The 12,492-nt window shown below is 33.7% G+C and overlaps 1 protein-coding gene across 32 annotated transcripts in view; it reads right to left on the reverse strand.

The window, feature by feature from the left end:
• Positions 1-12,492, reverse strand: part of ADGRL2 (adhesion G protein-coupled receptor L2) — a 625,339-nt gene that overhangs the window by 23,560 nt on the left and 589,287 nt on the right. For all 32 annotated transcript variants that reach the window (XM_060625624.3, XM_060625633.3, XM_060625635.3 and 29 more), the window contains 4 exons: positions 3,011-3,136; positions 2,533-2,738; positions 1,264-1,437; positions 74-283 (listed from right to left, as the gene is read on the reverse strand). In XM_060625624.3, coding sequence (XP_060481607.1) covers positions 74-283; positions 1,264-1,437; positions 2,533-2,738; positions 3,011-3,136 — 716 coding nt within the window. The remainder of the gene's footprint in view (positions 1-73; positions 284-1,263; positions 1,438-2,532; positions 2,739-3,010; positions 3,137-12,492) is intronic.

Raw genomic sequence — 12,492 nt, forward strand, 5'->3', positions numbered from 1 at the left:
CATCATGTGTGGATTCACACCTGTTATAGTAATTTTCAGAGATCCAAGGGCAATAAGCTGAAGGGGTGCTTACCATGTATTTCGTCTTGTCAATGCCTATTAGGAAAATAAATTCCGCAATGAAAAGGTTGATACAAAGGTTCTTGTGAATAGTATTGCGGTCACTCTGTAGGCCACGGAAAAAGCAGAAGGTGAAGATGCATATAGCCAGGCAAACAAGGGAAATGACAATTCCCACCCAGGTGATGACGGTAAGGAGTAATTCGTGAACTCCATCTTTGTACTGAAATAAAAACAATATGAGGAACGTTAGTATTTCTGCATTGTATCAACTAAAGATAAGGTAGCTTTCACATGTGATAGCTCATGTTTAAATACTAAACTCTGTGTTTACATTCTTATGTATTCAAACAAGGTTCAAAACTAAAAAGGAAACTTGATCGTATAACAGAGTTCAATATTATCTCATTAACTTTTATATCCAACGAATGACCTACGAAAGTGGAAGATTTTACCTACAAAATAATGCGAGAGCCCAATTATTTCAAAACAATGACTGAGATAATTACCTACATAAACACAGGAGAATATTTATATACTGTAATAAAGGATACTCAGTTATGATAAAAAAAATAATTGGCATCTTAATGACTGTCCTGGCTAACAAAAATTTTTAAGCTTCCATTTTCCCTTTGACTTTTTATATTTATTTATATACTAAGAGTCAAAGAACACAATAGACCTGAGAGTTTTCACGCTATATTTCTTAAAATGTTTTATCTTCTGGCTATCATTCTCTTAATCACGGAAAGGAACACGAAGAAACGTTCCAGAAGCTATCCTGACCTTTCAAAATCTGCAGTTTTGCAGTGTGCAACGTTGTTAGGAAAACTCAAAGCCAAAGTTGTAAAACGAGATTCAGACATTCCAGATGGGGAGGGTGTGTTAAATTTTAGAATCCTCAAGTCTCTTTTGTAGGACCTATTTCTGCTCCTTTTTTAAATCCCTGACTGCCTCTGCCAAACACCTGCCCAAAGGAGAAAAACTCAGAACAAGTCTGTAAAGCAGATTTTGAGAAGTAACAATAAATATAGGGCCAAGACCTCCTAAAATATACGGACAGTGTAGAGACAATCAGAAATTCACACTACTTTGTTTGCTAAGTTTTAGTTCCGATAAGCACCCAAAGACAGGACTGTTACCCAAGCTGTTTTGAATCTCTGAGGTTTTTCTCTGCTACTAATTAGAAGTGCAAATACTTACTGCAATTTCCCTGTGGGCCATGAGAATTGCAAAATTGGTTAGGTGGCTGCATGCACACGTCGTACGAGTTTTATTAGTGTCAACCAGCTTGCAGCCCTGGGTAGACCAATATCCCATCATAGTTCTTTCTGAGTAGTTCCAGAAGGAGCAGTTTGCATTGAAATAATTGTCAGGCTGGGAAATAAAATGACAAGATAAAATTAGGATTTTACACTCTAAGATGGCAATAGCAATTGTTTAATATGTGTAAAAGGTAATTTAGATTAAACTTTGCATGTTTCGGACTATAAAGTTTTTCATCAGCAAAATTGTAGACTATGTTATACAAGGCAGATATCTAACTTAAAAGGGGTTTTATAGTCCGAAACACTCTAAAGTGTACTCTAAATTACCAAAGACCCATTTTCCACAATTACAATTTCCATCTTATGATTTTACATACTGATGGTACGTTGGAATCATTTTTTTTCTTTTCTGACAAAAATAGACCCTTGAATTTGTTCTGAGAAAATTCTGTAAGGACCAAGTATTTTAAAAATCTATTTGGGGCCCATTTTTATTCTAAGTGACATGTCAGCATCGTCAAGGTTTTTAAAAGAGTGAACTAACTGCAGCAGATGTAAGAGAACAGTGCACAAATTCATTTTTCTTTGCCAATTCTGGGGATCACTTGGCTATCTGTGGGCACGTATTCACTCTGCTTGTAACAGAAGCCAAAATTCTGCAGCCAATCTTCCAACACAGGATAATGATTTAACAGCCAACTTCATTCTAAGGCACAGCAGAGGAATCACCTCTCTTCAAGTCTAGATTTTTAAAAACACCACAATACTTGATCACAATTGTGTTGCATATGATCAGTAAAATCAAAAAGAAGAAAAACAAACAAAAAGGTCTGCCATGCTAAAAAGGCAGAGTCCTAACAGTTAATACTAGGCTATCCTGCTGCTAAGGTAAGAGTTAATTTTCATTCTAAAACAAATTACAGTCATTTACATTTTCCTGTTGATTACTGAATTAGCTTTCATTAAGAATACACTTAAGTTCTAATAATCACTGAACCAGGCTCATTTAATTTTATGTTCACAGACTTAAATAAACTTATGTCTATGACCTAGTCCAACATTTGAAATTCAAATGGAAAGGTCTTTTCTTTCCTCTTTGCCTTCTCCCCATTCCCTTTCTCCCTGTCCCCAGCACTTCAAGTTTTGCTTTCCGTCCTCACTGGTTTTATAACCTTCTGTAACTTCATTAGCATATATAACTTACATCAATGTGTGGCAGTGTAAAAAGCACAGGATCTGTCAAGTATACTCTGCTGGATTCTTTATTAATTGAAACTGAAATGACGTGGGAATTCACTGCAATGGTGCTATTCCGACCAATAAAGTCAGCCCCCAGTTTTATGGTTGCGTTTTCTGTACTTAGAAACTGTCCCAAACTCCGGTAAATGATGAACACCAACTTCGCAAGCCCTAGGAAGATAAAAACAGTCGTATGCCTTTACGGGAAATATGCTTACGAATGAAAAAAGATACATCCAAATAAGAATGAAAGGGAAGAATCCTTCTGGACTCTTTATTTGGATTAAATTTCTTGGGAAAGAGGAAGGCATTATTTTAAATCTGCTTTTAAATGATAAGTAGTATTGTTATATTAAGAGTTAAATATGCAGCATTTTGGGGATTAACAGGTTTAAATGAACAAAAAATCCTGTCATTTGTTAAAAGATTCTGCTCCATCTTACCATTCCTGCTGTTCTGTTTGACAGTATTTGCAGAAAGTTGGATTGAACTGCCTGCTCCTTTGATGCCCAGAGGAAATTTAAAGTCTTGGACCTGTCCTTCTGTACTGAGCACTGCCACTTCCAGAACTGGAGGAGGCAAAAGATAAAGGGGAGGAAAAAAGGACATTCTTTAAACTACAAAGCGGCACATGATAACTGCCTGGAAAACCACTGCTTCTTTTTTTTTCTGCCTATAAAATTTTACTGTTAAATTTCAACAAAATCATAAACTAAATTACTCTAAGTTAAACCTTTATTGATAACTCTAAAACATTTCATATAATCATTTTAACTTTTTTTCCCATGATTTTGTATCTTCTGTCATGAACTAATTCCTGACTTTTATCCTAGGAACAGCGTTAAGAGTTAAAAGCACACAACTTTTAAAATTTCATTTATACCATTAAAATAAACAAAAATATTTCAAAGTGGTTTTTTTTTTGTTCCGTACATTAAATAACTTTTCAAGGCACATTCCATGACAATGGTAAAATGAAATATGAAGTATAAATTTGAATGCCTTTATTGCATGTATACATCTATTTCTATGTATATTTTCATACATAATAAGATTATATAGCTCAATTTTGCAATACTTGGTTTTCTCTAATTTCTGAACATAGTGAGACCAGCACAGCATATTTATGAGAAAATGTTCTGGCATTATTTTAAACCTTCCCATTAATTCTCACTAGTAACTAATAACCTTTACATTTTTAAGTTATGTATGCCATAACTTAACAGTTATGCCCTGTGTGCCAAATCTGACCTGCCACCTCTTTTTGTAAATAAAGTTTTATGAGAATGCATCCATGTTTGCTCATTTACCTATTGTCTATAGCTGCTCAGTTTCTACAATGTCAGTTAAGTATTTGTAACTTAGACCATGTAGTTTAGTTGCTTAGGCTAACTATTCGGGCCTTTATAGTAAAAGTTTACCAACCACTGTACTTTATTCCTACATTCAAAAATTTATGGAAAGGGAACAGGCTGATATAGAACACTAAGAACATTTACCTAATCAACAAGACCAATGTTGTTTAACTTTGTTTCAAAAATATAATAGTCATAACATAAACACTGTCTACTGTAATTCCAATAAAGATTGCAATACTTTATATCAATATTCATTTAAGTTTTTAAAAGAATGGAAAAGCATTATTGGTTCTACTAAAGTCAACTTTTTTATATTAATAATTAGAATATGTCATTTTACTGATGAAATGAGAGGGATTATATACAAAATTCATTAGTTTCTTCCATTAGATTTTAAAAAGTAACAGATACTCTTAATAATTCAATAGAGTCCATACATTTTTCTCTGAATTTCACTCTAATGGTGTATATTCTTGCATAGCGATTTCTATACCTAGACAAATATGTGTGTATGTGTTTGTACACACACACATACACACACAGAGATATGATTAATTCACCTACCCCCTTTCTTTTTACAAATATGGGCTTATACCATTACAGTTACCTTTGGATAATAATTTATTTTTTTTAATCTTTCACAAATTTGTTCTGTAAAGTATATATAGACTTAGTAGTAAATAGGAAATCATAACATTGGAAGATTTTTATAAGCTATCAGACTACATGTCAAGCACCTGAACTACAAGTTTATAATCAGAGTCATACAGATTTTAGAATTCTATAAGCTGCAGAAGCTGGTTAAAAATATTTATTTTACTGACCCATGCTTAGAAAGATTAAGTAGGTGGGTAGGTAGATGATCCCCTCTCTTTATATCAGATTCCATGTATGTGAAAAGGAGGTAGAAGGGGGGAAGAAGAGAGGAAAAATATACATCTAATGTATACCTCACTCCTTTTACGCTGAAAGGGACTCTCAATTATTAACTTTTCTTACAGAAGACAGAAGACAGGGTGAAAGACTGAAATCCTTTGAGTTCTCATGAAAAGTTCCAAATACAGACTTACATGTACAAAGAGTTAATTTCATTCAACAAATATTTACTTTAATTTTAGTGAAGTAAAGCTTTAATTCAAGCTTTAATTCAACATATATTTACATAAGTTTAAAAATCATGTCCATAGTAAAAAATTAATAATTTGAATTTTAAAAGGATCATTAATACAGATCTTTGTAGAGAATCAATAATCAACTTTATATCAATAAATAAAATTGTATCAATAAATAAGTAAATTTAAAAATAGATAAAAGGGAAAACTTCCAAAAAACAAAAAACTGCCTAAAATAAATGAAAAACTCTATTTATGACCATTAAAAAAATAACTGATAGCTAAATGTATGCTGATTCTTAAAAAACTGCTCCAGAAAATAGAAAAAGAGTACTTTTCAACTCATTTTACGAGACTTATATAATCTTGATGCATAAAACAGCACAGGGAAAGAAATTATAGAATATTCTCACTTATTAACAGGATGCAAAAATATTTAATAAACCATACATATATTTTAAGTGTAACATCCTGAACATACTGAGTTTAACTCAAAAGGGCATTCATTGCAAAATACATTAAAGTAGTTCACCAAATTAAGAAATTAAAGATGAAAAAAATTATTAGCCAAAATAATTCAACAAACTTCAATACCCATTCAATTACTAAAAAAAAAAAAAAAAAAAAAAAAAAAACAAAACTTTACAGAAGAGTAAGAATAAAAGAAAAAAATCTTTGCCAAGATAAAGGTTTTGTTATCAGATAAAGCTTATCTTTCCAAACGGACACGCAAAGAATGATGAAAAACTCAAGAAACATTCTTTTTAAAGTCAGGATGATTCCTATTAGGAGTTTTATTTATTAACATTGTACTAAAAGACCTACCTAATGCAGTAATTCAAGAAAAATGTTATAGAGCTTAAGAAAAAAGCAAAATGTTATTATTTACAGAAAATATAATTAACAGCACAGTAATTTTAAGAGAGACTCTATATATGATTGGAAGTAAAAGAATTTAGCAAGGGTGCAGTCAGCAAAATCAAATGTGATCCTGTACAACAAACAATAAACAATTACAATATGCAATTTTTAAAAAGGTACTATTTTTTAAAGTTTATTTATTTATTTTGAGGGGGGATGGGAGTGACTGAGGGAGAGGGGAGGGGAGGGAGGGAGAGAGAGAGAAAGACGGGGGGAGAGAGGGAGAGAGGGAGAGAGAGAGAGAGAGAGAGAGAGAGAGAGAGAATCCTAAGCAGGTTCTGTCCTGTCAGTGTGGAGCCTGACATGGGGCTCAATCTGAGGAACCATGAGATCATGACCTGAGCCTAAATCAAGAGTGAGACGCTTAACCAAGTGAGCCACCCAGGGGTCCCAAGATACTATTTAAAATAAAAACAAACAGTGTAAGTTATCTAAGAATAAAACTGATTTTAAAAATGCAACATATTAATGGAAAAAATGTAGAACTTTGTTAGAAGAACTAACAAAAAATGGAGAATTATACAAGGTCTTATTTGGGAGACCTCAACAAGTAAATAGATTTGTGATACTTCTTTCAAAATCAATTTACAAAATCAGCCTAATTCTAATGAAAAGTCCAATAATATTTTCCGAGTTTGTGGAATTTGACAACTGACTTTAAAATTCACATGGAAAAGACATGCCAAGTGCAGCTACAGTAATCCTCACGGAGCAGAATTTAAAGAACTTACCAGACATTAGCAGTATTGAAACAAAAACAAAAGGAGCAGTATAACACACTTCTAACATGCATAGAAATGACAGATATCATTACAAACCACTGGGGAAAAAATGAATTATGAACTAAAAGTACTGAAACAGCACATTATCTATATTATCAAAAAAAAAAGGCAACAGAAAACAAAAACCAAATTAGTTTCTTCCCTCATATCATCAACAAAAATAATTTTCAGCTGGATTAGAACATAATTGTAAAAAAAAAGGCACAATTTTGTCATTTCTAAAGTATAAGATCATTTATAAAGTTACAAGTATAACTACATAGCAGGGAAAATTTTTGAGGACACCAAAAAGGAAAGTTTTTTTTTCTTAGTTCATTTATTTATTTTGAGAGAGACAGAGACACACACACACACACACAGAGAGAGAGAGAGAGAGAGAGAGACAGAGCACAAGGAGAGAAGGGGCAAAGAGAGAGATTCCCAAGCGGGCTCCGGGCTGTCAGTGCAGAGCCTAACACGTGAGTTCATGACCTAAGCTGAAATCAAGAGTTGGATCCTTAACTGACCGATCCACCCAGGTGCCCCAATTAAAGTATTTCTTAAGACAAAAAAAGTCCTACCCTAGAAGAACACACTGATAAATCTGACTTCATTATCCTGTAAAATAAAAGATATCATAAACAAAGTAAAAAAGAGAAGGGATGCTAGGAATGTTTTCGAACTATACAGTCTACAAAGAATCGGTGTCCAGAAAACATTAGCTACAGAAAAATAAATGTATAGGCAAAACCTGTGGACAACAAATACACAGGAGAGAAAACTAAAATACCCAATAAAGACATTAAGTAATCTGAGAACTGCAAATTAAAACAATAATGTGGTCCATTCAAACCCATTAGAATAACACTTATGTCAATAATGAAGTGTATTTAGCAAAGAGATTGATGAAGAACAATGGTATTAAAGGTGAGAATGTAAACTGGTAAACAATATTAGAAAGCAACTTGGCGGTATTTAATAAAGGAGATGGGCCTGCTTCATCACTCAAAAATTCTATTTCTAGGTGTGTGTCCATATATGTCTAGGAAGGCACATACATATGAGCATGAAGATATACAAAAACCTTCACGGTTTTCCTTGTTATCAGCCAAAAAGCACAGGCCACTAAAATATCTATCATTGGCAGTCAAATCATTGTGGTGTATTGTTAGATTGAACGAATAAACTAGAGATGCACATATCAACGTGCATAAATATGAAAACTATAACGGCAAGGCAAAATTATACAACTACATCTACAGTGTAAAATCATTAATGTTAAAAGCACAAAAAAGCAACTATTGAACGTACATACTTGGAGAGCAAAATTAGAAAAAAAAATGACTAACACCAGCAAACAAATTAAGAATGGTGGTTACACTCATCCGATCAAGAAGGAGGGGATCCAAGGGATTTATATGTTGCCAATAACTAGCTCCCCCAAAATGTGAAGCGAAGATGGTGCAATGCTCAGGTGTGGCTCAGTTGGGTGACTAGAATACAGACAGTTCTGATATTCTCTTAATCTATATATTCTGTGTGCTTGGAATAACATATGCCTTGTTCAACAGGCTTCCTGACAGCCAGGACACTTCATTCATAGGACAGTCTCACTCACAACCAATGGTGTAGACAGGATTTTAATATATTTTTCTGTCTTTGTGGTGTCCAAATTCATTACCAAGTAGTAGCTCCAATGAGAAGAAAGGGGAAGAAAAGAGAAGGTACAGGAAAAACTATGGCCGATGCCGGGAGACCAGCACCATTCTAGGTTCCGTGAGCCTGGATCCCAGGGTACAAACAACACGGTGCCGACTTTGGCAGGGCCAAAACCAAGCCTCAATGGTGACGTGGCTTGAAGGAGTATAAATCTTTGCTGTTGAGAGCTGCTGTGACTTTGGGGTTTTTGTTACTACAATATAAACAAGCCTAAACTGACAGCCATGTTGGCTGCTAAGCCCACTGGGAAAATAAATGATAGGGTATTTTATAATGGATGGATTAGGCTGATAATACCCAAACCACCTAATCAGTCATAAGATCTCAAAGAAAGACAACCTAACATGTGCCTCTTTTGCAGGATGCAATGGAAAGGTTCTTGGAGAAAACAAATTAACAAATAAACCTGAACTCATCAAGCCTCTAGATCCAATTATTAGTACATATCAATTATGTAAAATGATATAGTGGGGAGAAATAAGCCAAATCGAGAATGTGGGAAATTTCATAGTACAAATCATCTGCTCAATTTCTTCAAAAAAAGGAAAAAGGTTTAAAGAAAAGATGTAGGGAGAAATGACTCAAGCAATGTATCAAATGTACCACAGGGACTTGTTTGTATCCTGGTCAAAACAAATTAAGCATTAACAAATTTACAAAAACCACATAAGTTAGTTTTTTACTTTTTAAGTGTTTATTTATTTTTGAAAGGGAGAGCCAGGAGGGGAGGGGCAGAGAGAGAGGAGGCTGGAGGCTCTGAGGTCGGCTCTGCACTGACAGCAGAGAGCCCTCTGCAGGGCTCAAACCCATGAATCATGAGATTGGGACCTAAGCCGAAATCAGATGTTTAACCAACTGAGCCAGGTGACTCCGCAAAATCAAGTAAATTTAAACATCCTTTTGTTATCTTTTGAACCTGTTTATGTTAATTTTTAAAAGTATGGCAATGGCACTGTGTTTTTAATGCATGGGATACATTTTAAAGTATTGAAAGTAATAATAATATGATGTTAAAATTTGCTTTACAATGGTGAGAGTAAGTAACAAGCGAAATAGGGTTAACTAGATGTCGAAGATGGGTGATTTTTTGTCAACATGAAAAAATTCTGCTCCTCTCAAGATATTAAGAAAATGAAAAGAAAATCACATACTGAGGGAAAATATTCACAGTATCTATAACCAGCAAAAGACTTGAATAACAGATACATAAGGTATCTTTATAACTCATTATTAAGAAGACAAACAATCCAATTAAAAATAGGCAAAATATATGGACACTTCACAAAAAGATACATGAAATGGTCCATAAGCATGTAAGAGTTGAACAGCTATCAGTAATAAGTAACTTAGCAATTACACAAATGCAAAACAGAACCAATATGAGATGATACTACAAACTACTCATATGGCTAAAATCAAAAGGATTGACAATCCTAAATGTTCATGAGGATGTGGAGTGACTGGAAGTCTCATAGCACTTAGGAGTATGAAACAGTATAAACACGTGGGAAAATGGCAGCTTTATCAGTAACAGCGGAAAAGTAGAAACAACGTAAATGCCTAACAAGTGAATAAATACACAATTAGTGGTGTTTCCTTATAATGGAATACTACTCAGCAAGAAAAATGAAAGACTGCATTATTGATACTCTTACCAACACAGATGAATCTCAAAAACATTGTTCTGTGTAAAAAATGCAAGATCAAAAAGAGTACATACGGCATGATGCCATTCAACTAAAGGTCCAGAAAAGGCAAAGCTAAATTAGTGACAGAAAATAGACCAGCGATCACTGGGGGCTGGGGGTATGAGGAGATCTACTGCAAGAGAATCAAGGGCCCTTCTGAGGTGATGTTGGTCACATGGGTGTGCATTTGTCAAAACTCACCAACTGTACACTTAAAACCACTGCTTGTATTATATAGAAATTATACCTCCAAATTGACTTTAAAAAGCTATAATCAAATATAATTATACGAGATATAATTATACAATTTTAATGAGGTCATGTATTATAAGGGTAAATCACACAATAAAGTTAAACTAAGGATTCAAGGAGAAATCACTAAGGAGTCAAATCAAATTGTCTTAATACCTAAGATATTGTAGCCATGCCCTAAATTTAGTTAAGAGCTTTGGGAAAGTGAGGACATAAAGGAATAATGGGCTATTTTAGTCCTCATGTCTAAAAAGAGAACAAGTCCCAGGAAAAAGGTAAATGCTTTCCTCATGCTAAATCATGGATGGTATTTGCCACCAAATTGTTTGTATTTTAGAAATCAAAAGTACATGTGTACTGCATTCTGTAACAAACTTCACCAACAATGTCTTTTGTTACTTTTTTAAGATTTTTTTTTTTTTTTTTTTTTAGTTTTTAAAGTAATCTCTACACCCAACATGGGGCTCGAACTCACAACCCCAAGATCAAGAGTCACATGCTCTACTGACTGAGCCAGCCAGGTGCCCTGTCTTTTTTCAGGTAAAAATTTTAAAAAAAGAAAAGAAAAGAAACCAGCATGAAGTGTAATACTTTAGAACTCTTAAAAACAGGCATTAGAAAAAAAAATTCCTGGACATTTACATTTTCAGACTAGGTCTCAAGCTGCCATCGAATTATCTCAGATATCTAATTAACAATGTGTCCTGTATATATGCTAAGCTGATGAAGTTGATGGGAGCACAGCATATCAGCCTGACCCATCAAATATTTCTGCATACCTGAAAAGGGTGTAAAAGGGAAATTTCAGGTGTCTTTTTTTTTTTAATAGCCATTAGAAGATTTTGAAAACAAATGTAGGTTAAACGTGCCACTTCAAATAATATTTTCTATGATTCATCCTCTAAGATGATCAACTTTACACTTTTTTATCCTTACAGGTATATCACTGGAAAAAGTTGAGAAGAATTGTTCAATGTATATCTTAGGAATCTTATTGGGCTAGCAAATAAATTAACCAAAAATAATGAAAGTTTTGGACAAAACAGACAGCTTTATTCATTCTGTATTACTACTAAGGCCGTGGCAGAGTACCATTTTCCTTATGACCGCTATCCCAGATCACGGCAGGCCAATTTACATACTGTCGCCTCGTTTCACCTAATTTGAGGTTACTGAGTTCTTTATCATTCCCAAAGCTCAGAGTACACAAAAACATATGGTTTTAATAACACTTTATTTCTTTCTAAAAATTCAGTTATTTAAAATAAACTTAAACCTTTGACTTTAAATGCAATTAGCATAATCTGATTTATACACCTTTATTTTCTGCATTTTAAAATATGAAGTCCCATGATTTAGGCAGGTACAATTAGGCAATAAGATATGGGATCCCACATAGTTTTTTCCAGTATATTGCACCAATGCACTCTTTTAGTGGAAGGAATAGTCTGTGTTCCCTTTTGTTTTTTGTTTGTTTGTTTTTATTTATGCTTGGGAAACTTTTTTGCTTTACTAAGATATTATAAACGTCATCTGAGTTCACCCTCTCTGAATAACCAACAATTCTAAATCATTCAAGCCTATATTAATATAATTTTACTGTACTTACTGAGTTTTTCAAATATCATCAAAAGTGAATTCCTACCTCTCACGGCCAGCATTTAAATGCTAAATTGTGCTTCGAAACTATCTGCAGCTATTTTGCAATCTGAAGCATGTATATTCTGCATTATGGGAGATGTAGTTCGTTGACCACATTTTCACCTGAAGGCAGTTGTGTTTAGTATAAACATTTGGCTCAAATTCTGTGTGCCTAAAATATCTGACCGGGAGGATACATTCCAGAAAGTAATTTAAATTCATTAGGAACATGTTATATAAAATGGGAAAGCGTTTTCCCCAGTTCCACAGCAAGCACTTTCATTACTTACGCAATCCATATTCTGGCATTTAAGTACTCTAAACTTCTTTAATGATTTTTCAGTTGGAAAAAAAAAAACCTACATAAAACCAACTTTTAAAAGATACAGAAAGATTTTGGCTTCTGCATTAATTTTATGAAGTGTGATCAATAAATTGTAATTTGACAAAAGAGAAGTTTGGCTCTGGGAAAA

Source organism: Panthera onca, chromosome C1 (genome assembly GCF_046562875.1).
Source record: "Panthera onca isolate mPanOnc1 chromosome C1, mPanOnc1 haplotype 2, whole genome shotgun sequence".
Classification (NCBI taxonomy): domain Eukaryota; kingdom Metazoa; phylum Chordata; class Mammalia; order Carnivora; family Felidae; genus Panthera; species Panthera onca.